Genomic DNA, 25,807 nt, shown 5'->3' on the forward strand with positions numbered 1-25,807 from the left:
ACAAAGATTATATAATATAGTTTTTTAAATGATTTTTTCCATTTTGTAAAATATTTTGTTACTTACTTATTTAAAATGGTCATTGCATAGAAATGACCATTTGCTTTGGATGTGCAGGAGCTCGCTTTAGGTGCTATTACCGCTAAGCGTCTAAAAGATGCGCCCCTCAAATTTACATGCAGATTAACCGTGGTTTCAGGAGGAGCAGCTGCTAAACCACAGTACAGGGTTGGGACTAATGTTTAAAAGACCTCGGTCGTTATGATTCTCATGGTTTCTACATTACACAAGCTGAGTGCAGTGTTTAAATGATTGGCTCTTCTCTTTCAACAGCGAGGTCAGACTCCAGCCCGGGAGAACCGCAGCACTTTCTACCTCATTTAACTCACCTGGAGCAATTCAGCTAATCGTCTAGGGCCCAGGTTCCAACACCAGGGTTGGGAATGTGTGCTCACAGGCTGAATGTGGAGTGTTAGAAAAGTGTAAACACAAATGTCTATAGCTGTTTTGAACCTCCTGGACCTGACTACAGTCTGCAGTATTCATTTTTTTATTATATATTTTTTTCCTGCTTACATCTGATACTCAAGAAATTAATTTAAAAAAATAAAAAATTCCCAAATCCTTGGTCATATAAACAGCCCATGGCATTAGCAGTACCACTAGAGGTCTCGTCACTCTTCTTCAACAAGAACTGAACCAGGAATGGCATTTTTTTTTTTTTTAGTAAACAATGAACACACTTCAATTACATTCAACACCCAGTTTCTAATCTGCGCAAAGAGTAATGTATGATTAGATATATATCTAACCGGTAAAAGTTTCAGCCTTGACTTACATAGACTTAATGTCCATTGTTAAACACACTATACAAATAAAACTGAATTAAATATAGGTGACTTTTAGGATTGTGTTGTTAGATATGGTTTGTGTAAATGTTCCACTAACAAGACAGACATGATTTATTCATTAATTCACAATAAAGCCCAATTACATACCAGCCATTTAATTCCAAAAGTCAGTAAAGATGCAAAATAACCATCCGGTGGTACATCACATGTACAAATAAAAAGCTTTATAGCAGGGAACAAAAGTCCTAATAGCTCAATGTTTACTACATAAAAGTTCAGGTAAATTAGCTGTACAAAAGGTGAGGTTTATTTTCCATTCTCGTTGAAAAGGGGACATCTGGGGAGGAGAGGGATAATGACAGGGATCGTTTTACTTTGGGGGATCCGTATTTATGCCATATTTCTCCTTGAGAAGCTTCAGCTGCTCTTCTTTTTTCTTTGTATCCATTTTCTGGAATGCCTGAAAGAGGGTGAGAAAAAAACAATGTCACCAAAGTTTACACACCCGTTACAGCTCAGCAAACTTTACAACTGTAGAGTGTCTATATTTCAGGTAAACGTACTCTGTTCGCGTTGTAGTACAAAACAACCAGGTATCTGTTGCAAACGTTGAATCCAGAAAGGTGGTCACAGGCATTCTTAGCATCAAAGATGTCCTCATAGACCACGTAGGCGGTTCCCCTGGTCTCTGGTGTGTTTCCACTGCAAGCACACAATTTATTATTAAGTCTCATATATAATATAAAAAAACTTCACACTAGCATGTCCAGGCATCACTTTGAATTAACTAGAGTTTATTAAAACATTCTTTTAAACATCACTGGGAAACATCCAACTGTCAGAATGCAGAAGATGCATTTACCCAAATTGTAAGTGAGGCAGAAAACAATCCCAACATATAACTGGAGATCTACGTTCTCAAAGCGAGTTAATGACTTTAATGAAGCAGAAAGCTCAAGTAAAGACTAGGAGCAAAAAAGGACAAATTAGCCATAGCAACGTATGCAGGTCTGAGTAAGCCTTCCACAGAAGCACAACATCCCCACGTGAGCACTCGGATTGAGATGAGTGATGATAGTGTGAGGAATCATTGATAGGTTCCAACTATTGTGATGGCCATCAAGTTTGATGATTATCTTATATTATGTTTTCATTTTCTCCTGTTTTGTATCCTGTACAAACTTTAATGACCAACAAAACATCTCTTTCTCTCTTTCTCTCTCTCTCTCTCTCTCTCTCTCTCTCTCTCTGAGGCAGCTTAGCTTCACTTGTCTGTGCTGCTGAACAGATAAAGCTGTGAATGCCTTCACTCGCAAAACATGAACAGGGTTTAAATTAAGAAAACCGTGTGTTGTTTATCAGGGCGACTTCACTACACAACAATTCAACAAGCATCTCTGCTGCTGTTCATCACAGAGCACATGCACGTGTAGTTGATATCATTCTATTAAAAATGTGTTAAATTATTATTTAAAAAAAATACACATCCTGCCATTACACACACTTCCCAACCATTATAGAAATTAAATATGACGAGATGAGTACTCTTGAGGTGAAAGGTAATAAAATCAGCTTCGGTTAACTTTGCACTGGCTACTGAAGTGTGGACCAAAGTCACAGTGGAAGCTGACGGGCAGGTAATTAAGTAACTACCCTCACAATTATGGCTCCTGATGCTTGATATACTGCTGCCAATGTTACAGCACGATAATATCGTGAGACAAGTTTTGAAGGCTTGACTTAGACTGTTCACAGACATTAGCATCTCTTTGTGGGAGAGACGACAGTGTGACTGACTTGACTGCTCAAGCAATCAAGCTCAGGTTTGATCAAAAACTGCACTGCAACACGGGGGATTTACGCTGAAGAACAATCTAATGAGCTCTTTTTTTCTCTGTCCAGCAATAGAAAGTGAATGTCAGAAGTAGGCCTACGTGGGAAGCAAGTATCTCCCACACTGAGAAATGCTGAGAAAAAGAAGAAAGTGTCTCCGTTTGCCTAATATTCTGGGAGAGTTTCAGGTATTTTGTATGGTATTTGGGCTGGACATACCAAAGTCTATGATGATATTTAATCATTTTAAGTTAAATCTGGAACACAAAGTGTGCAAAAAAAAAAAAAAAACCCACAGACGGGATGTGAAAACTTTTTCCAATCCACAATAGGAGCTTTTTTTGTGACTTTTTTACTTTATGACTTTGTCCACTAGTTTTATTCAGCAGTAATACACTGATCTATGACACTGGAGCGTCTCGTTGTGACTCATCAGTGTGTCTGATCTACTCAAGCTCTTGAATTACTTACACATGCATTCAAAAGTAATGAAAAGAGTCAGGGACAGTAATTAACTGATTCGCTTCCTGAAGAAAGAATGAACCTTAGAAAATCATCTTGTATAAACAACTGGACTACGATTAAAACAACTCAAACTGTTTCAAAACATGAACTGGGAACTCACACTCTAATCTGCCGAATTGGTCCATATTTCCCAAAGATGTCGTACATTTCCTCGGCTGTGATCTTGTAGGGAAGGTTTCGTATGTACAGGATCCTGTTCACCTCTGGAGGTAAGCGAATCTGAGGAGGGAAAACAGGAGGAACATTACGACACTATTGTTGCAGATCAAACAAGCTGGTGATGAATTAATACCATTAACCCTCTGTCCAGTCTCTAAGAATGGATATATCACGAGTTCTCTGGCACACTGAAGGCTTGATATTTCTCACACAGATCTGTTCTTCTGCTGTTCTCCTGCTCTAGGGACTTTCAGAGCAGCTACTACACTTGTGTTTGTGGACTCATAAGGCTTCATAACTGATTCTTTTAGAATATTTATTCCTCAATTCTTTCAATTAGTAATTCAGTTACACTTCAGTTACGCTGCAGTTTAACAACATTCATTAGTCGACAGAGTCTAACAGGTTAGTGACTAGGAGACTAGCTAACAAGCTAGTTAGCTAACTACCTCGCTACAGTCTTACATAAAGCGGAAGTCCACAAACAACTCGCAAAATGTAAAACTTTACGGAATAAACTGTACTTACATTCGCTCGCTTGGCCGCCTGCATCGCCATGGCTGGAACTTTTTCGTCGAAAACACCCCAAACTTGAAGAAAAAAGCTTTAAAACGTCGCAGTTGTTTTCACGAGCGGCCCGTTTACGCAATTTGTGAAGTCTTATGGCGCACAACAATGACGTATTTCCTGAAACATGCCCGTGAGTTCCGGTGTGTTCCGGAGAATTCAGTTCCCCGTTTCCGCGTCAGTGCGCATGCGCGGAATCATGACGCGTTCAGCTGCTGCTTTATTATGGCGTGTGTTAGTTTACAGCAGGAGGGAAACACACGGCCAAGAGTAATATAAAATAATAAAATAAATTATATTCGCTACAATATTTTATTTTTAATATAAAGCGGAACTCATTGCTCCCCTTTAGAGACTTTCAGGACAAACCTGAGAGAAAATAATAATAATAATAATAATAATAATAATAATAATAATAATAATAATATTCTGTCGTAAATAAATGAATATGAAAATCCACATATTCCTGCATAAATAACTAAATGTGCGAGGAGATAAACAAATAATTCAAATAAATAAAATAAATGGTTGGGGAAATGCAAAAATGTTAAAGGAAATGCAAAACTGGAAGCTGACTTTCCCCCTTAATTGTTTATTTATTTCATGCTAATGAAGGAATGTCAATCAAACCAGCAGTAAAAGCGCTGCGCATGCGCATTAGAGACCTGCACAGACTCGTCTACACTGTTGAAATTACTTTTTTTTCTTCTTTTTTTACTTCTTTCTTTATTGAACAAAATTCAAATACAAACCTTTATGGCATATTTCTACAGTCAAACATACGGTGTTGGTGTTGACACAGTGTTCAAAAGAACAGAGACAAAAAAAAAAAAAAAAAGGTGGGGGGTGAAGGTCTTATACAACTCCTGGCAAAAATTATGGAATCACCACACTTAGAGGATGTTCACCCAGCTTTTTTACTTTATAGCAAACAAACAAATCACAGATATGACACAAAAAAGGTTTTGTTCAATAGCTTAATGTTCTGGTTTGTGAAATATACATAAAAAAAATTCAAGGACATTTTTTTTTTAATTAATGGCATGTCTTTTTCCAAATCAAGTAGAGGAAAAAATTATGGAATCACTCAATCACTCAGTGTTGAGGAAAAAATTATGGAATCATCAACAAAAAAAACACAATTAATACTTTGTTGCTCCTCCTCTGGCTTTTATTCTTTTTGATCACAAAACCAAAAGAGATGGAAAAGAGTCTTTGGCTGTCAATCACAAACAGTACAATTCACTTCCATATTCAACTTAAATCTTGACACAACAAACCTTTTAACTGGATAATAGCAGTGAATAAGTTTAAAAGAAATCTCTTTGACCTTATTTACCACGCCCTCTTCCACAGAATATTCAGTTTTATTTATATAGCGCTTTTAACAATGGACTTTGTCACAAAGCAGCTTTACAAAAATAAGTGGATTCATAAAAAGTATATTGTAAATATGTGAATTTATCCCTAATGAGCAAGCCAGAGGCAACGGTGGCAAGGAAGAACTCCCTGAGACAATATGGGAAGAAACCTTGAGAGGAACCAGAGTCAAAAAGGAACCCATCTTCATCTGGGTGACACCGGATAGTGTAAATTATAAATAAATCCCTTCTATAACTGTGTACTACATGGACAAATAGTGCAATTGTGCAACCAGTAAATTCATTAAGTCCGGTTGGTTAAAATCTATCCACTGCCTATCCACTATCCACTATTCTCCACTGACTTTCTGCAATTACATGAGGAATAGAGACAGTCATTTTGAAATAGAGTTTATTTATTTATTTATTTATTTATGAGCAGTTTAAAACATATTCTCCCTATATGTGTAATAGTTAGGTCTGGAAGAATTTAATCAGAACTTAACAGAACTTTGTTATAATCTTTAAACAGCATAATGACACTGTCAGGGACAGCAGTGAGAACAGCAGTAAACTGTTTAAGAGTAACAGGAATATTATAGTGAGAGAGAAATTCATGGTGGCCATCCTTATTAAATAACTGACTGACAGATTGATCTCATTCTTAAACCAATTCTCAAACATACAAGTGTGCTATGGGGCGTGTTTGTATTTGGAAGTCATGTCTGTCACAGGCCACAGCCAAGAAGGAAAAAGTGCTGAACAGCAGATTGTGCCGATGCCTTTGCAGGTCTCTATTGCGCATGCGCAGTGCTTTCACAGCGCTCAGCCAATGGTGGCATAAATTCCGCCTACTGAAGTTTGATTGACATCCCCTTATTAGCATGAAATAAATAAGAGGAAAAAAGTAAATAAATAAATAATAATAATTAAAAAAAATAATAAAAATAATAATAATAAAAAAAGTCAAGGAAAAAAGTCAATTTCCAGTTTAGCATTTCCCCAACTATTTATTTTATTTATTTTAATTTTTTTTTAATCACATTTAATTATTGATATATTTATTTATGCAGGAATATGTGGATTTATTTATTTATTCATCTATCTATCTATCTATCTATCTATCTATCTATCTATCTATCTATCTATTTATTCATTTAATTATTTCTGCATTTATTTATTGATTGTTTTTGCAGGTGTAAATATAGCTGAGATCACACACTGATGTGTGGTGATTTATTCAGGTTATAAATCAGGATTGTTGCAGAGCAGCAGCTTGTAGTCTTAATGAGGTTAAAGAGTTTCACTCACTATTTCATGCTCATTCCTTTTTCAGATCCAGAAACAGAAAAATATCAAAATGATAACAGCTTTATTGGGAACTCGGCTGTATTAAAACACAGCATGTGAGCACAGAGAGGAGGAAAGAAGCAACACAAGTCTTTTTTTTTAAACTGGTTTGTACAGTTTTACAAATACAGCCAGGGATATATTAAAAGACCAAAAGAATTAAATACAAAAGCTAAAAATAAACAACAGAAAGGTTATATTAAATGAAATCATCAAAATGTTTACATAAATTAACACATTTTACAACTTTCTTATTTTCCCACTTCGAGATTGTTTTTAGGTATTATTGAATTTCTTCAAAATTAAAAGGTTTATTTCCCCCAATTTACAGTGGTGTATACTAAATTTAGCTAAAAGAAGCAGCAAATTAATTAATTAATAATCCTTATGATAAGACATGGCATAAGTGAAAAAAACAAATAAAACATTTTCAAAAGAAAGCTGATGTGATCTTTAATAAAGGAGCAGAAATCTGGAACTGATGCTTGTGTGGCAATCAGCTACCTGCGACCTTGAACATGTTCAAAAAAAGCAAAATTGACCTCGAAGGACAGATATTTCAGGAGAAATGGAGAGAAAAGTTTTTCTTCTGTGAGGTTAAAGGCTGATGTTTAACCTGCCCCTGGCTGTGGCTCTACTCTGTGAGATGCAGGCGGATAAATATGATAAGCTTAGGACAGAAAAAGTAAACAAGCTAGTATCAGCTTTAAAAAAAAAAAAAAACAAAATCAACAGCAATCAGTGGTTAGTAAAAGAGCAGGGACTGATGAAGCTGTAAAAGCCAGCTGTTTTCAGAGGGACAATGTATATTTCCTAATAAATGACATAATGAAAATAGCAACTGCCCAAAATCTGGTTGAAGGAAAGAGATGTCAGGGGTCAGGAAGCAGGAATTAAAAGCAAAATGCCTGTGTTTCATGACTTCAAACTCCATTATGAATATTAGGTAATGCATTACAAATGCAATCTGTAGCATTTTCTTTTCTTAGCTAACTGACTGTACTCATTGCTAGTGTTGAAAAAAAATTGATGTGCAAAGGAAAGTAAATGGCATTGATTGCCATTATTTGGACTTAATGAAAATGATGGTGTGTTCACTTGTTCACTATGTTCACACAAGTTGGTGAAATTCTTCCAGAGACTGCAGTGCTGTTTAAGTCCACTAGATATCCTCAGCGTATTACATATTACTGTTTGTCTGGATTAGTTCAGCCTACAAAAGAAGCTTGTAAGATGACATACTGATCTACTGTAACAGAAATGTAACAGTGTCTTACAACACATTTGTATTTTGTATTGATGTGAAATGTAAAGAAATGTATTGAATATTGTTTAGATTGATGTAAGGAAAGTGCCAGGAAATGCCCCCCTGCTATCTCCCACTAGGAAAGTGTCACATCCATGAAACTTACTCCACTTATCCGCATCAGTCCCATAACTATACCCTCAAAAGTGCTTGATGCTGGGACCATCAGAGACAGATTTATTATTTTTAAATGCACCCCCTTCTATCGCCAACTAAATGATGCAAATATGCCTTTTTCAAGTAATTGGGATTTTGTATTTTTTGTGACTACTTTCAGATTGATCCAATGGCACACGAAGTTATTGTGGGAATTGTGAATGAGCACCATCGTTGATTGGATATTGGTGGTGAGAACAGGAGCATTGCACAGATCTCGCTACTTCAAGCTCTGTGTCTATAGTGATGTATACGCACCACATAATTATCCATTTACTAGATAAATTTGGCCTACACAATACCCCACATGGTAGAGGTTCACTAATATCACTAATACCATGGGTTTCTGGTGAATGTATGTTGAGTTTCTGTGTCAGTAATAAAAGATTATGTACCCACTTGTGAAAAGAAACTGAAGAAAAGAAACTGGAGAAACTGAAGGAAAGATTAAGATGTGCCTGGAGTCTAGAAGGTAAATTCGACTCTAAAATGTAGCTGTACTTGTGCACTATGAGTTGTTAAATGATGATGTGCTGCAAGGCTGCAATGTTTCAAGGTGGACATGCAGCAGTCTCCCTCATAGATGTCAGTAAGATTTCACATCCTGTGGTGTCCTGGCCTTAAGAGTGAGTGTGAAATGCAGTTACGTATACATTGTTATCAAACTCAAATTCAGTAATAATTATAGTGAAGATCTTGACCTGCTTTTATACATCCTGAAAGAGATTTTATTATATGTGCTAACACTATATGTACTTTAAATTTGATGTTTGATTTGTTTGTAATCAACTAGAGAAAAAAAATCTGCTAAAAATCTGCTAAAAATCTGCTAAAAATGTGCGATTCTGCTAATCAGTTCTCTTCAGTTCACAGAGAAAATTTTATGGTGGAGGCAATAAATCTTGACACTTCACAGAAGGCAGTGGACAAGTTGAAGCTGGACATAGCCACTTCCCTCCTCAGAGAATCCGCTGTGCTTCCTTTTTGCTCAACATTGTCAATCAATCACTCCATGTTGTTGCGTGTTATGCGTGTTATCTCATAAACTATATGCAACTATAAGCCAGTGAGTTAGTACTGTGCAATGCAAATTGTATTAGTCTGAACATATTTGTTGAATACTGTTTGTCTTAGCAGATGATCTAAGCAACCTGTGGGATACAGAACCAGGATGAAGCACAATGGTCAATTTCTTCACATTGAAAAATGAAAAGGAATTTTTTTTCTGACTTTATCAACGCTAGGGTTGCAGTGGTGATTACAACAATCTTCTGCATCATCAGCATCTACTAATAAAGGCATGATTAATGTTGTGCTCGTTTTGTGTAGACATTACTTTACTTACTTTCCATTGTACGACATGTGCTGTAGAAAATTCATGTTTTAGTCAGAACACAACATTTATGTTGGTGAGAACTTCCAAAAATCGAAGGAATAGTAAGAATATTAGTAGTCAATTAATTTAGAGATCCTGTAATGCAAAACCTACACTCCTGGGCAAAAAAAAAAAATGTTGACGATGTACACTGCTGATTATATCTATTGATGACAATTGAAGACCAGAATTCTGAACTGGTCATAATTGTTATTTTATTAATTACAAAATATTTCATCAAAATATTAAGGTATCTAAAAACTATTCCATTTTTATTCTCTCATCATTTCACATCCCTACAATATATAAAACCGAAAAGTGCCCAAAAATGACTAAATCACCTTCATGCAAAAGATATTTTGCAGACCCCAGCATTCAAGCATGTATTTAGGAGGACTCTCACTATTCTGTAAATATTTTGTATCAAAGCTCTGGTGTTACTGAACTCTTAACCTGAGACTGATTTGAATTACTTGAAGCTTATCATCACAGTGTGCGTTGGTGCCCTCTGGTGGTCAGAAGGATGAAGTGCAGATTGTAGCTTCCTCTACTACTGATGGCTGCTGCAGCAGGGTTTTGGGTTCCAGGAACAAACCTGTGCCTTCAGTGCTTGGAAAATGTTTTTTTTTAACAGTAAAGTAAAATGGTACCACAATGGTAAATGTAAATGCTGTGTAATTTTTTTTTAAATAAAGAAATAGAAATCCCCTTATAGGATAGATCTATAGCTGGTTATACACTATATGGCCAAAAGTTTGCGGACACCTGTCCATAACATTCATACAGCATGTGCTTTTTGAACATCTCATTCCAGATTTAATCCCTCATTTGCTGTTATAATAAGCTCCACTCTTCTGCGAAGGCTTTCCACTAGATTCTGGAGCGTCTCTGTGGGGATTTGTGTTCATTCAGCTACAAGAGCATTAGTGAGATCAGGCACTGATGTTGGTGAGGAGGTCTGGGGTTCAGTCGGTGTTCCAGTTCATCCCAAAGGTGTTCAGTGGGGTTGAGGTCAGGGCTCTGTGCAGGACACTCGAGTTCTTCCACTCCAACCTTCACACACCATGTCTTCATGGAGCTCGCTTTGTGCACAGGGGCATTGTCATGCTGGAACAGGTTTGAGTCTCTTAGTTCCAGTGAAGGGAAACTGTAAAGCTACAGCATACAGAGACATTCTATACAAATTGTGTGCTTCTAAATTAGTGACACCAGTTTGGGGAAGAACCATATATGGGTGTGATGGTCAGGTGTCCACATACTTTTGGCCATATAGTGTAGCTAGTATTTACAGTGAACCTGTTGACAAACCCATATAGAGTATAACCTTATTGATTTATGTTTAACTGAGCCCTAGTCCTTCACCTATTACTCCATAGACATGGCCTTATTTGAACAAAATAAGGCCTTGCCTATGGAGTAATAGGTGAAGGATTTTATTTGTTTAGTTTAATTTACTTTACTTTATAATAAAATACAACCAAGCCTATAGGAATGTTTTTTCCAAAGCATTCAAGCTATTAAGCTCATTAAATATAAAGTGCATTAGGGGGACATGGGAAGCTTGAGATTGCGTCATGCACTTGAACATCTTGAGCCCTAATTTCTTATGTGGCAGTGCTCACCTGAAAATGGACCTTTTTAAGATTTTGAGGCCAAAACTCTGGTCTACTTTTAAGGCAGAGTATTTTTGTACATTGCTCCCAATCTTTGGCCAAAGTACATGAGCAAATTTCCATATTTCTAATCATTTTTGTCAATTAAAAGCAAAATTATGCTGTCGTAGCTTAATACATACTGGACCTGAACTGAATAAGCTAGGCCGTGGTTGTCAAAGCATGATATCTCGCCTTGCTTTGCCTTGCTTTTTCTTTTCTCCAGGGTAGCCTGATTGCATTGCTTTAAAAAAAATAATCACATTTACAGCATTTGGGAGATGCTCTTATCCAAAGCGACTTACAAAAGTGCTTTGAAGTCTCTATCAATAAATACATCTTGATACTGGTTCACTGGGTGACAGACTAAGAGTGCTATCAGTCTAAAAAATTTTTAAAATAGTGCTAATTTAAGTACTTCATGAAGAAATAGGTCGTTAGTGGTCGTGTGAAGACAGCCAGTGACTCAGCTGTTCAGACATCTAGGGGAAGTTCATTCCATCACCTGGTGCCAGAACAGAGAAGAGTCTTGATGCATGTCTTATTTGTACCCTGAGAGATGGTGGGAGCAGTCGAGCAGTGCTAGAGGATCAGAGGCAGCATGGTGCAGAGCAGGGTGTGATAAATGCTTTAAGGTAGGTGGGTACTGGTCCGGTTTTGGCTTTGTAGGCAAGCGTCAGGGTTTTAAATCTGATGCGGGCAGCTACAGGAAGCCAGTAGAGGGAGAGTAGCAATGGGGTGGTGTGGGAGAACTTGGGAAGGTTGTGCAGCTGCATTCTGGATCAGTTGCAGAGGTTGAATGGCGCTCGGAGGCAGACCTGCCAGGAGAGAGATGCAGTAGTCCAGTCTCGAAATGGCAAGGGACTGAACAAGCACCTGAGTGGCCTGTGTGGATAGAAATGGACAAACCTTTCTGATGTTATAAAGGAGAAATTGGCATGAGCGTGTCAGATTAGCAATGTGAGAGAAAAAAGACAGTTGATTGTCCATGGTTACCCCAAGGTTGCGTGCAGTAACTGATGGTGAGATCAGAGAATTGTCCAGGGAGATCACAAGATCCTGACATGGGGATGAATCAGCTGGGATGAACAGCAGTTCAGTTTTGCTGAGTTGGGTGTCATTAGCAAAACCCATGTGAGGATATGACCTCATCAGGAGAGTATAGAGGGAGAACAGGAGAGGACCAAGCACTGAGCCTTGTGGGACACCAGTGGAGAGTCTGCGTGGAGCAGATGTGGATCCCCTCCCCGTCACCTGATATGACCGACCCTCACATGATGGTGATGGAGTTTACTATCAACTAGTATCAGTGCTGTTACATTTATTATTTACTCATCATAGTCTTAAGCCTAATTGACTGCTCACTTGAAATGAAAAGGGGTAATCTAAACCATAATACCTAAAAAAACGAGTATAAATAATGTTAATCAAACTACAATTTTAATAAGATAAGTAAGTGTTTCAAATATACTGCATATCTGGATGCATGGAAAGTCTAGGAATAGAAAGCTCTAATGGCTTGAATAAATTAATCTTATCATTAAACCTTCTTAAAATGAAATCCGTGTTGTAGAGTCCTTGAATTTTTTTTTTCTTTTTCTTCTTCTTCTTTTTTTCTTTTTTTTTACTCTGGAAAGGGTCCCTGGCTCCCAAAAGTCTAATCATATCGCTATGATTATGATTAAGTATGACCACAAGAGGGCCCCCTGCGAGAGCCCTCTATGGGCTTACTGTCCATCATCCCTGAATATATATAGTTACAAAGTAATAAATTATCTCTCATGCTACACAACTTAGCATATTATGTGATTTGAGACGCAGCCTTGGATTCGGAGTGTGTATTGACTTGCCACTGGAAAGAGAACACCGCCCAACCTATGTTCTTTGTGAATAGTTCACTATAGCACTAATGGGCGATTTTCCAAAATCTTACATTCTGTAGCTTTAATGTACTGCTAAAAATATGTTCTTGATTATACTGCATTAAAAATCTTCATGCTTATTTTCTCAATCAAACTCACATATTGAGGGGAAAAAAGGCCCATATACTGTTTTATTAGTTTAAATCACAACACAGGGAGTAGTGCAGCCATGGCATCAGGGGCACATATACATGCAACATATACAAAATAATCTCCAAAATGAAAACAGTTGCCATTGCACAAATTTGGTGGCAGGTAAGCGAGTAAACAGTTAGGTAAAACAGTGTGTGTAAAGCTTTCATTACTGGCAGACATGTTCACATGAAATTAAACTTGAGTTTGACAGTCTGAGCTGAATAAACAATGCAGACTAGGAAAAGTTTCTGAACTTGTCACTGACAATTTATTTGTGAATTTGGGTTTTTTTTTTTAGAACTACATTTTTCTAAAGCCTCATTACTTTGTCTGTTATAGGCAAGAATAAAAAATAAACATTTAAAATCTTTTCGGTAGAAAATAAATACCATATTTTGAGCAAAATGTACCTTTTAACTGTAATTGTCTTTCATATTTCTTGTCAAATTGAATGTGATTGAAACAACATCTGAAGATCTCTTTAACAGAGCAGCATGTTTGAAACATCTGCAAAGTGATATGCAGTGTATACGGCACAATATCCTGTTTTAGGGCATTCCAATTACTTAAAGTAGAAACATATTGCACAAAGAGTAACTGAAGTTTTTTTCATAAGTAGTGTTATTGATGCAATTATTTCTTTTTGGACCAGCAGCGTATACATGTGTTATGTATACACAGTATACATAGGACAACTATTTTGTGCGCACACTTCATAACTTTATAATAAAATCTTTAATCTGTATTATTTTTCAGCCATGTCCAGCTGTTACACAGTGAACAAATACTGCACAGGGAGCCAAAAATTATCTGAGAGTCCATGGGTGCCAAAACCAAGTTCAAATTGATGAATAAATTACAAAAAAAAACACATTCCTTGTATCATCACAGACTTTGCATATCATAGTTAACAGGCCTTCCTAATATTTCAGTTATAAAGAACCAAAGTTTTACTTTTCGGTATGAATGTAAATGTAAATCTGCTCAGACAATATGTGAATGAAAAATCGGACATAGTTACTGTTACCAATGGATTTGATTTGTTTGACATTAAACAGTATTATGATACACTTAGCTAGCATCAGTAATGTTGTACAATAAATAGTCGCTTAATTCAGTACAGCACATCAATGATGCTCAAATTCCAAGTGAATGAGACTGTATGGAAAATATGTTCTCACACTTCACATATTGGCAGTTTATTTGACCTTTATGTATCTATTTGATCTATTTGAACTCTATTTGTGTGTGTGTGTGTGTGTGTGTGTGTGTGTGTGTGTGTGTGTGTGTGTGTGTGTGTGTGTGTACGTGTTTGTTTGTGAGACCTTGACCTGTGCGTGTACTGTATGTGTGTGTGAGGAAGTGTGTGCTTCTGTCCGTGCATGACTAAAATTTGTTAGCAAAGAACATTCTCATGCACACAAGTGTTTCATACACAGGAAGCAGATCTATTGAAAGGTAGTCCAAGCAAATATTTTTCAGTGGAAATAGCTGCAAACTGAATGGAACATTGATCTTCGGTGCAGTCTCTGGCGTTTCACTCGGACGCCGCTCTTATTTTTGCAGGTCACACTGCAGCAGTAATACGATGGATGGATCGCTCTTTGCTGCCTCTTTGAACTCGTCCAAAGTGATCTGGTCATCGTTGTTCTTATCCATCTTGCTGAAGATCTTGTCGACCCGCTGCTCAGGGGTAAGGCCGTCCTCGTTCATCTTCATCATGATCACAGTGCCCACCATTTTGTAGATGGCCTGTTGAGGGAGAGGAGAGTGAGTCTCGATTATACTTTTATGACAGGCACTATTGACAGTTTCCTCATTCATTGACTGCTACACAATTCATCTTTTCGTTGAGGCATTTCCTGACCATTTATGACAAATTAACACCTAACATTTACTCTCCCAGCATTATAAACATTATATAATCTCCAATATAACCTCTGAACGGTAACAGACCAGATGATGTTAAAAAACTCTCTTCTGTCTTCTAGGTGGCTGGGATGGTATTGCAGATAAACCATAACTTCCATAAAGTGACACATTGCTGATCTTTACTGCAAAAGAGACTCCAGGGGAATGTCTGCTATTCAATTCTATTTTTATTGTTTTTTGGGTTGTCTGTCCATCCATCCACCTTCTTGTGATTGCAATATCTCAAGAACAAATTTTTGTCGGATTTATATGGTATTACACTATGTAACAATTTTTTTTTGTTCCTGGGTTACAAGTGCTATTTCCCAGTTGCTTATACTGCAAAAATATAGAAAATGGCTACTAATCCCCTCAAATTTTGCTTTTGTGACCAGGACACTGGTATTTTGGCATGTACCTATTTTCATTGAGAAAACTGGCGAATTTGCATCTTTTTTGTTCACATAACATCAGAAAAAACAACATATGAATCAAAATTAAAATGTATTTATACTAAGGTTATACAAAAATGAACACAAAACATTTAGAAGTGAGCAGTTTTTCAAGATTTACAATTATATTTCACAAAGCAGCTCCCAAATGTAGTCTCACAACATGTTCTCATTATATTGTCCTTGGTAGCAGCGTTCAAAGTTCAGTATATCCTGGTGGAAGCCCTCGCCTTGCTCCTCTGAGTACACTCCCATGTTCTCTTTGAATTTATCAAGGTGAGCATCAAGGATATGGACTTTAAGAGACATCCTGCAGCCCATTGTTCTGTAGTTCTTCACCAGAGTCTCAACGAACTCCACATAGTTTTCAGCTTTGTGTTTGCACAGGAAGCCCCAAACCACTGCAACGAAGCTGCTCCAAGCCACTTTCTCCTTCCTAGTGAGCTTCTTGGGGAATTCTTGCACTACAGGATCTTCTTTATCTGTGGTCTGACGAAGACACCAGCTTTGACTTTTTGCCTCAGACAGCTTAAGAAAGAAGTCTTGAAGGCTGCTGACTCCTTATCTAGAGCTGTGACCGATTGTTTCATAAGGCACAATTTTATGTGCAGTGGTGGCATCAGCACTTTCCGGGGGTCCACCAATGGCTCGCACTTGATGTTGTTCCTCCCAATAGTGAACTCATTCCACTGTGGCCAGTCCCTCCTTTGGTAAAACCTCCTTGGAGACCCATCAGGAATGCCACCATTTTGAAGTTTCTGATGACCTTCCAGCGGTGCTCATCATACTTCAATGTCTTGACACTGTTGTAATCCTCTTTGAGGTACACTGATTGAGCCAGGGGAAGAGCCGGGTACTTGTTCCTGTTATGGAGCAGCACGGCTTTGAGGCTCCTGGATGAGCTGTCAATGAAGAGGCGCCACTCGTTTGGGCTACAGGCTTTTGTGTTATCATTGTAAGCAGCAGATGAACTCATGAGATTTTGGAATTGATCCAAACAGGGACACAGCAAAATCAAATGTCTGAAATAGGTTCTCTTCAACAGTTTCCTTCAAGAAACAAAAAAATCTTTTTATGTAAAAAAGTATTTCAGATTTCACAATATATTTTTTATCCCATAACACCTAATGCTCAGACTCTCACATGACCATTCATCAAAATATTTCAAGCAAGCATTTTAAATAAAAAAACACTGCTCACGTGTGTGCAAACTGCATATTTTGAATAGTTCTACAAATATACAAATACAACTTCAATTCAGGCTACAGAAAATATTAAAGAACATTGTAAGGTTATGTGTGTAACCATGGTTCTGTGACTAAGTGAAGGGCTACAAGTGTGGTTTCCTCCGGAATTAGTTAAGTATTCCCATCTGCTCATCTCCTTTCCAAGTACAAATAGCAAAGTCATCGCGTTGTGACTGTGACTCCATGTAAAAAGGACTCTGCCATGACATATTTGTCAACCCGAGTGACCAACCCCCAAGTGTCCTGGTGATTTTTTTGCTTAGTCGCAGGACCATGGTTAAATATGTAAATATGTAAAATCTGTTCTACTTCCTTACATTCTAGACCAGCCAGGATGGTTTCTTTGAAACCAGGAGGCCACAAATTAAAGTCTCACAAGGGTTCATAACATGTGTATAGCACACATATATATTACTGAAACCATATTCTAGTGATGATGAGAATGACTGTTTCTGCTTTCTACTGAGGATGAGAATCCTGAAAATGCTGATTCTGCTTTCTATCAAGGATGAGACGCACTCAAAGGTCTGATATGGCAACTATTGAGGATAAAGATCACATGGGTTCAATGAAGCAACATTCAGTCTGGTAGATGGTGAGTTCCACTGTGACACTTTGTTTTAATGCCCCTCCCCAAGAGGTAGCCATAGTGCATGGCAGTTAATGGAAGAAGGCCCATGCAATCCCTTCCTTTACCCCATGGACTGTCCTGTCTTAAGGCAGCAGATCTCCTTTATGGTGCTCCCCAGAGCACACAAACTGCTGGTTATAGAACACATCAGAGCCCTCGCTGGACACAGGGCTGGCTTGGGAATGCTCTCACCTGCAAGCGCAGATGGATTGATAAGTTTTTAATATGCTGTGGTGTCAATACCTTTGATGAGAATGCTGGGTCAGCCACAGCGTGACATGTTTGAACTCCGGCCCCAATACAGACACTGCATGTGATGCTCGTCAGTGCAATTCACTAACTCATCTGCCTGTAGTGATGGCAGGCAAGAAAAAGTGTCTTAAGGGCATATTAAGTGCACGTTGCATTGGTGATGGTGAGATTTTGAAACATGCATGTTAAAATTTCCTTCTTAGGAAGAACACCTTAGGTCACAGTCTGGCGATGCGCACACACACACTGTAGTAGTGACACATTCATTTATTCGTTCATCTTCAGGAACCACATTATCATGGTCGGAGGTGCAACATTTCCAGTTTTCACTACTGCTGTTTCCAATACCGACGTTCTGTCATGTCAGTGCTGGATTCGGCCATGAACTCAAACTCCAGGACTCTGTCACAGCATGGCTCCATTTCCCATCACACACAGTCATGTTCAAGATCACCTGATTACTGATTACACACGCCTGGACCCAATCACACACACACACACACACACACACACACACAAGTAACCTGGACTCACACATACTCACCGTGAAGTCTTGCTCCTTGTTTACCTTGCAACAATTGTGCAATGATTGTGCCTTTGTAATTTGTGCAGTCTACCTGTTCTTGATCGTTCTTTTTTTCATTTTGATTTTCATTTTGTCCTCTGAATGTCTGTTTGCAGATCGCCTGACCCATGCCTGTTTTTTCTTTTCTTTCTTTCTTTCTTTCTTTCTTTCTTTCTTGCTTTCTTGCTTTCTTTCTTTTGTTTCTGGCTACTCTTGGTCTGGTCAATCTACACTTGCAACCACATCCAAAAGGCAGCTCAGACACACTTCATGAACACTCTGAGTGTCAAAACTAATTCAAAAGGGAAGTCACTCTGCTAATGTGTAAGTGGGGGACTTGGATGTTTCAGGTCTATTGTCACAACCCAATCATGCATTTGTTTCTTTGTTTGAATCAGAAAATGGGAGAGCGTAAAGAATCCAGCCAGTGCCGGTTTCTCTAGTTTTGCCTGCACTTCTGCAGTCAATATATGCGGTTGCTGTGTCTCACACCTTTGTAGAGTGGAGCCCTGTGTTTGGTGGTGGTCAACATTAAAACTGTAAGTAAACGTGCATGTTCATATATGATGTTTCACTTCCAGTGAATTGTTCCACTGAAGAGTGGTCACACCCTGATTGTTACAAAACAGTTCTAGTGCTCTGAGTGTGTATCCCATGTCACACATCCAGTGCTGCGGTTTCTGAAACCCAAGTTTGCAGGAATAGTGTGATGGATAGATGTGTTTCATTCCTGAATGACAATGTCCTTCAAGTCACCAAGGTGGCTTTTGAGCCAGCCAACTTCTCTTCTTATCTGAAGTAACAAACCCAGTTATCTACCACACCGCACTGCTACGTCTGCCATTGCTTGCAATGATACCTGCAAGATATCTGTACCGTTTGCACCAGCAGATATAGGCATTATCTCAATTAGGGACCAGGAACAACTGTGCTCTGTATTAGAGATACAATTCACGGTCATATTCAGCCTGCTTGCAGCATGGATTTATGCATGGAGCTTCATCAGCCTGTACCACTACTGAGGTCACAGGTGTTTCTACTGGGGGCAACGATCCCTAACATATTCATATCAGATACTGGCAATTTCCATAATTACATTTTGTCGAAGTTACAGATGGATTTTCCTGCAAATTATAAGTGTTATAAAAGAAAGAGCAAGAAAAAAATACCATACTGGAATCTTGTAAGAAGTGGCAAAGCTGCATGTCGCCATATTATAATGATACATATTTAAATTCAGAATTTAACTTAGTCTGCAAAACTAAAACCTGATAGTGACTCTTTTTTTACTGCCAGTTATAAAGTAACTCTTATACAGTAACTCTTCCATGTCTCATGTGAATACTACAAATGCTTCTTCACATGAATCCTTTGATTGTTGGGAAACACAGTGTTGTTGAGCATCTTAATTAATGTGTGCTGAGAGGAATAATAATAATATATTAAGCTCCTCCAGACAACTACGGAACATATGTTTCTTTCCAAAATACAATTCAAACATATTGGTGAACAGCTGAGAGTTAAGGACCATGTTTAAGGGCTCTTGCTCTCTGGCAGTCCTTGGATTTAAATGCACAACCTATAGACCACCAGCACAGAACCTCAGCCCTTGAGCTACCACTGTCACAAATAAGGATTGCACATGGTACAGCTAGGACTTAGACCTGCCCTTTTCATCTTCACATGACTAGGCAATTCACATTAAGAATGACTTTCCCTTCACTGGAACTAAGAGGCTCAAACCTGTTCCAGCATGACAATGCCCCTGTGCACAAAGCGAGCTCCATGAAGACATGGTGTGTGAAGGTTGGAGTGGAAGAACTCGAGTGTCCTGCACAGAGCCCTGACCTCAACCCCACTGAACACCTTTGGGATGAACTGGAACACCGACTGAACCCCAGACCTCCTCACCAACATCAGCGCCTGATCTCACTAATGCTCTTGTAGCTGAATGATCACAAATCCCCACAGCCACGCTCCAAAATCTAGAGGTTATTATAGCTTATTATAACAGCAAAGGGGGAATAAATCTGGAATGGGATTTTCCACATACACATATAGGTGTGATGGTCAGGGGTACACATACGTTTGGCCATATAGTGTATGTTAGATACTGTTAGCTACTGTACATACCTCAATAATCTCCAGCATTTCCACTCGTGTGATCTTGCCGTCTCCGTCCAGGTCATACATGTTGAAGGCCCAATTGAGTTTCTGTTCGAAACTGCCTCGTGATGTAATGGACAGTGCACAGATAAACTCCCTGAAGTCAATGGTACCATCTCCATTTTTGTCGAAGGTCCGAAAGGCATGTTGGGCAAACTTTGATGCATCACCATAGGGGAAAAACTGAAAGAAAGATGAAAAGGTATAGTAACTGTAAACTGTACCTCCATGTTTTGATGCTTTTGCTTTAAACATCAGCACTTTGGATTTAAACAACAAACTGTACAATGAGGTATAGTTTCAAATTACCAATGGGTAAGATGTGAATTATATATAATTTCATATGCTGTGCTCTATGTAGGAGTGCATGTGTGTGTGTATTTGTGTGTGTGTGTGCGTTTGATTACTACACTATCACTCTGGAGTGTATTTGGCGGCCTCACTGCAGGAGTGGGCTGCAATGCGGACCTGCACTTAGAACAGCTCTGACTGCCGCAGCAGCACAGCTCATCACTCCTTCCTTTATGGGGTGGGCGGGTAGATGATAAGACTCTTAACCACCTCAGACAGAAATGACCTCCACCCATCTCTAGTGCATACACTGCTTCTGCATTTAATCCTGTGACTTTGCACAGCTGAAACACCGATCTACAATCTAACTAACAAATTAGAACAATTTTACAATTCAAATGTAATAGCTCAGACAGTTCACGAACATGGCCGAAAATATTCAAATTCAGTTGGGCTGGGAAGGCATTGTCATATATCATGAAATTTACAGTTTAAAGTTAAAGTGAACATTTAAGTGAATATCAGAATTATTGGCATGTCTTGTTAATAAAAACAACATCCCTGTATTTTTGAATAGATGAACTGAGCTGGAAACCTATAAATGCCATGTTTCTGGTGTGTTCACACAAATCACAGAAGGCTTCTCTGCTTCGAAGCAAACACTACTGCATGTCATCTTATGCAGGGGGTAATTAGAGAAAACTGTAATAATCTAATTAGACATTGTGGACACACAGAGCTATGTTCAAGTCAGGAAATGTCAATCTTTGATAAAAGAATGTCACAGAATGGGGATAGAGTTGGGGTGGATGGAGACGTGCCTATCATTATTCAAACTCATGACTGGTGATCAAACTGTATAAAAATATTAAATTATTTGCCTGAAGTCTAAATAGATATATTTTTAATAGAAATAGAAATAATTGTGCCCCAATAATCTGAATTTAAAATGTACAAATCTGAATTTTTATGCCTTTTCGAATTTGTAAGTAAAGTTTGTAGTTGAATTACAGCAAATTGAAATTGTATTTCACATTTTGAATGTATAAGCAAGGTTTCAAATTCTATCTATCTATCTGTCTGTCTGTCTGTCTGTCTGTCTGTTTGCAACCCATTCCAGATTACAGTTCCTCAAATTCAGATTAAGATTTCAAAATGCTACATCTGGAATTTGAATTAAAAAAAAAGTAAAGTTGAGCAGATTTGATCACCACCGTTTCAGTCAAGGAGCCAATAATTTAGTGTTTTTAAACTTTAAATCTCAACTTGAAGAACTTGTCACCAAAACATGAATTACTTTTCTTAAAATTGAATCTGAAACCATGCAAACCACCAATTTCAATTTGATGTAATTCAGCTACAAAAGTTCACTTATCAAATTCAAATAAAGGCATAAAAATTCTAATCGTAGTGGCACAATTCTCATCCCATAATTTCTTGTGATTTAGAGCAAATGAAGGCTATTACTTTTCTCACAGTATTCCACATAACTGCAAAATTCTGAGATCTAATTGCTGCAGAACCACTTGGAAGGTTTGCCTAGTCTTCAAAATGCAATTAATTAGACATGAGGCGCTTCATCATACTGACTCAAATCTACTTGCATTAAAAGCAGACTTCTGCAGATTACAGCTCGTCATATTTGGCACAAAAGAAAACATTAGCAGCAGTGTACATGTCAAATTAATTAGTGTATATTATAAAGCTGCAATTAAAGTACTTACTTATCTTCTTGCAACTGTTATTGAATACAAATATTTGTATTCTAAGGCTTTTTATATTGATTAGCGATTAAAGGAAAAAGGCCATAAAGGCATTGAAACTACTGTTTCTCTATATTAGTGAGTTCAGCACTTTTATAAGAGCCTGCGTATGATGTCTACATACAAAACCAAAGGCTATTACAGTCACACACTGACCAATTCCAACCTCCTCCTACATAAAAAAGGCAACTGGACAAAGCATTTAAGGTCGGAAAGAAAACATGACTGAACGAAACAGTGCTCAGGGTCTTGAAGATTTCAACCTGAGAAAGCCCACTCTATCACAGTCTTCTGGAAAGACAGAACACGAAGACATCAAGACAGCAGCGTTCCCTTTCTCTCCCTCCAGCAGTCTTCCTTTACTGAAGAAGCACCGCGTCAGGAAGCAATGCACGCCGTCGTGCATCCTACAATAATGCAAAGTGACTCTCTCATGGGGCTAGCCCTTCTGCTCCATCTGGCCTGACATGGAGGGGGAGACGAGAAGAGCAAAACAAAAAAGTGCAAGTCATGGAAATACAGAGCTGCAGTGAAACCACCTCTATTTGTGCTAGAGTGCCAGTGATTTAATTAGGAAATCAAATCTAAGTATAAATATTTCCTTTCAGTTTTTATATGGTAGCTGCAAGCACTTTTTTGGGATTGATTGTGCAGTGAGAGTGAGTTGATGCTTGCAGATTTGGCAACGCTCCTACTGAAGAAATGTGATCACAAGTGTTCAGTGATGATGCATTCAAGACATAGAATACTACCAGGTGTAAAGGGCTATCCCGAGATGGATGTTAATACTAAGTCTAATACTAACTAACAGAATCTGAGGCATAAAAAGAAGTTGGAAACTGTCATGTAAAAATAATTATGACTGTTTTGTGTATGTGAAGCCACAGAAATGTTATGAGCGGACTTCAGAGTATAAGTCAGTAACATATTTTCTTGTTACTGTACGTCTTCAAGTTTATCAATGGATTAGGCAATGTTTTGGGTATATATCACTATCGCAGTACACTAGTTGCTATATATACTCTATCTATCTATCTATATGTATGTATGTATGTATGTATGTATGTATGTATGGTGTAGCATTAATACACTGCCTGGCCAAAAAAAAAGTCGCACAATCTAATATTTTGTTGCACTGCATTTAGCTTTGATTACAGCACGCATTCGTCCTGGCATTGTTTCAACAACCTTATGCAACTTCACAACATTTATTTCCATCCAGAGTTGCATTAATTTTTGGCTGAGATCTTGCATTGAGGACAGGAGAGTCGGACCACTCCGTAAAGTCTTCTCCAGCACATCCCAAAGACTTTCAATGGGGTTGAGGTCAGGACTCTGTGGTGGCCAATTCATGTGTGAAAATGATTCCTCAGGCTCCCTGAACGACTGTTTCACATGTTAAGCCTGATGAATCTCAGCATTTTCATCCTGGAATATGCCTGTGCCATCAGGGAAGAAAAAGTCCATTGATGGGATAACCTGGTCATTCAGTACATTCAGGTGCTCAGCTGACTTCATTTTATTGCCACACAATGAGGCTGAGCCTCGACCTGACCAGCTGATGCAACTCCAGATCATAACACTGCCTCCAGAGGCTTGTACAGTAGGCACTATGCATGACGGGTGAATCACTTCATGCATTTCCCTTCTTACCCTGACACGCCCATTGCTCTGGAATAGGGTAAATCTGATTTTATCAGACCACATGACCTTTTTCCATTGCTCCACAGTCCAGTCTTTATGCTCCAGAGCAAATTGAAGTCATTTTTTCCGATTATCGTCACTAACAAATGGCTTTCTTGTGGCCACACAGCTGTTTAGTCCAAATCCTGTAAGTTCTCATCACATTGTGCGTGTGGAAATGCTCTTACTTTCACTATTAAACATAGCCGTGAGTTCTCCTGTCGATTTTTTTACGATGTGACATCACCATGCGTTTTAAAGATCTCCGATCACGATCATTCAAGATTTTTTTACAACTACGTTTCTTCTGTAAAGTTGACGGTTCACCACTATCCTTCCAGGCTTTAATAATGCACTGGACATTTCAAAACCCAGTTCCAGTGATTTCAGCAATCTCCTTAGCTGTTTTCTTTGCTTGATGCAGGCCAACAATTTTCCCCTTCAGTAACATCTTTTCCACGACCACGGGATAAGTAATCTGCCATGGTTGTTTAAGAAATGAGAAGCTACACACTGCATCAGTTACGGTTTAAAGAATTGTTGCCAGCTGAAACATATTAATCACTGCAGTAATGATCCAATCATAGACTCTTAAGTATTTGCTTATTTAAACCCAAACAGCGACCTTTTTTTTGGCCAGGCAGTGTATTTCCCTTCACTGGAACTAAGAGGCTCAAACCTGTTCCAGCATGACAATGCCCCTGTGCACAAAGCGAGCTCTATGAAGACATGGTGTGTGAAGGTTGGAGTGGAAGAACTCGAGTGTCCTGCACAGAGCCCTGACCTCAACCCCACTGAACACCTTTGGGATGAACTGGAACACCGACTGAACCCCAGACCTCCTTACCAATACTATACTAATACTGGGTAGGGCCTCCCTTTGCTCTCAAAACAGTCTCAATTCATCATGTCATGGATTCCACGAGATGTTGGAAACACTCCTTTGAGATTCTGGTCCATGTTTGCATCACAAAATTCCTGCAGATTTTTCAGGTGCACTTTAATGCTCGACTCTCCCATTCTACCACGTCCCAAAGGTGTTGTATTGGATTCAGACTGAAGATTGAAGGTTGAAGACCGCTGAAGAGCACTGAACTCATTGTCATGTTCATGAAACCAGTTTGAGACGACTCCTGCTTTGTGACAGTGCATTATCATGCTGGAAGTAGCCAATAGAAGATGGTAAATTGTGGCCATGAATGGATGCACACATCAGAAAACATTCCCCACACCATTACACCACCTCCACCAGCCTGGACTGTGGACACAGGGTAGGTTATGTTCATGGTGTTGGCACCAAATTCTGACCCTACCATCTGTGAGCCTCAGCAGAAATTGAGATTCATTAGACCAGGCTACATTTTTCCAGTCTTCAGCTGTGCAGTTTGGGTGATCCAGTTCCCAATGCAGCCTCAGCTTTCTGTTCTTGGTTGTCAGGAGTGGAATCTGATGTGGTCTTCTGCTGTTGTAGCCCATCCGCCTCAAGGTTCGACGTGTTGTGCATTCTGAGATGCTTTTCTGCCCACCATAATTGTACAGAGTGGTTGTCTGAATTACTGTAGCCTTTCTGTCAGCTTGAACCAGTCATGCCATTCTCCGCTGACCTTTCTCAACAACGCGTTTCTGTCCACAGAGCTGCTGCTCACTGGATGTT

General features: G+C 38.6%; 2 protein-coding genes across 2 annotated transcripts in view; both read right to left on the reverse strand.

Annotated features, from left to right (window-relative positions):
- Nucleotides 1-990: 990 nt before the first annotated feature.
- sf3b6 (splicing factor 3b, subunit 6) lies at nucleotides 991-4,056 on the reverse strand. Its single transcript, XM_026946937.3, has 4 exons — nucleotides 3,897-4,056; nucleotides 3,310-3,428; nucleotides 1,415-1,553; nucleotides 991-1,311 (listed from the first exon to the last, which is right to left on the reverse strand). The coding sequence occupies exons 1-4, from the start codon at nucleotides 3,924-3,926 to the stop codon at nucleotides 1,222-1,224; spliced, it is 378 nt and encodes a 125-aa protein (XP_026802738.1). The 5' UTR covers nucleotides 3,927-4,056; the 3' UTR covers nucleotides 991-1,221.
- Nucleotides 4,057-13,159: 9,103 nt separating this feature from the next.
- The window catches only part of vsnl1a (visinin-like 1a), a 31,966-nt gene continuing 19,318 nt past the window's right edge, over nucleotides 13,160-25,807 (reverse strand). Inside the window, exons 3-4 of the mRNA XM_026946997.3 lie at nucleotides 20,384-20,599; nucleotides 13,160-14,944 (exon numbers count right to left, since the gene is read on the reverse strand). Of these exons, the coding sequence (XP_026802798.1) occupies nucleotides 14,747-14,944; nucleotides 20,384-20,599 (414 nt within the window). The 3' untranslated portion in view covers nucleotides 13,160-14,746. The remainder of the gene's footprint in view (nucleotides 14,945-20,383; nucleotides 20,600-25,807) is intronic.

The sequence above is a fragment of the Pangasianodon hypophthalmus genome, chromosome 19 (assembly GCF_027358585.1).
Source record: "Pangasianodon hypophthalmus isolate fPanHyp1 chromosome 19, fPanHyp1.pri, whole genome shotgun sequence".
NCBI lineage: Eukaryota > Metazoa > Chordata > Actinopteri > Siluriformes > Pangasiidae > Pangasianodon > Pangasianodon hypophthalmus.

What these genes read in the sequence shown, in the direction of transcription:
- sf3b6 (XM_026946937.3), bottom strand. Translation starts at nt 3,926, where the DNA reads ATGGCGATGCAGGCGGCCAAGCGAGCGAAT. An exon ending in AGGCGGCCAAGCGAGCGAAT is followed by an intron (nt 3,429 to 3,896) that starts GTAAGTACAGTT and finishes TTCCCTCCTCAG; the next exon opens with ATTCGCTTACCTCCAGAGGT. An exon ending in TGTACTACAACGCGAACAGA is followed by an intron (nt 1,312 to 1,414) that starts GTACGTTTACCT and finishes ACCCTCTTTCAG; the next exon opens with GCATTCCAGAAAATGGATAC.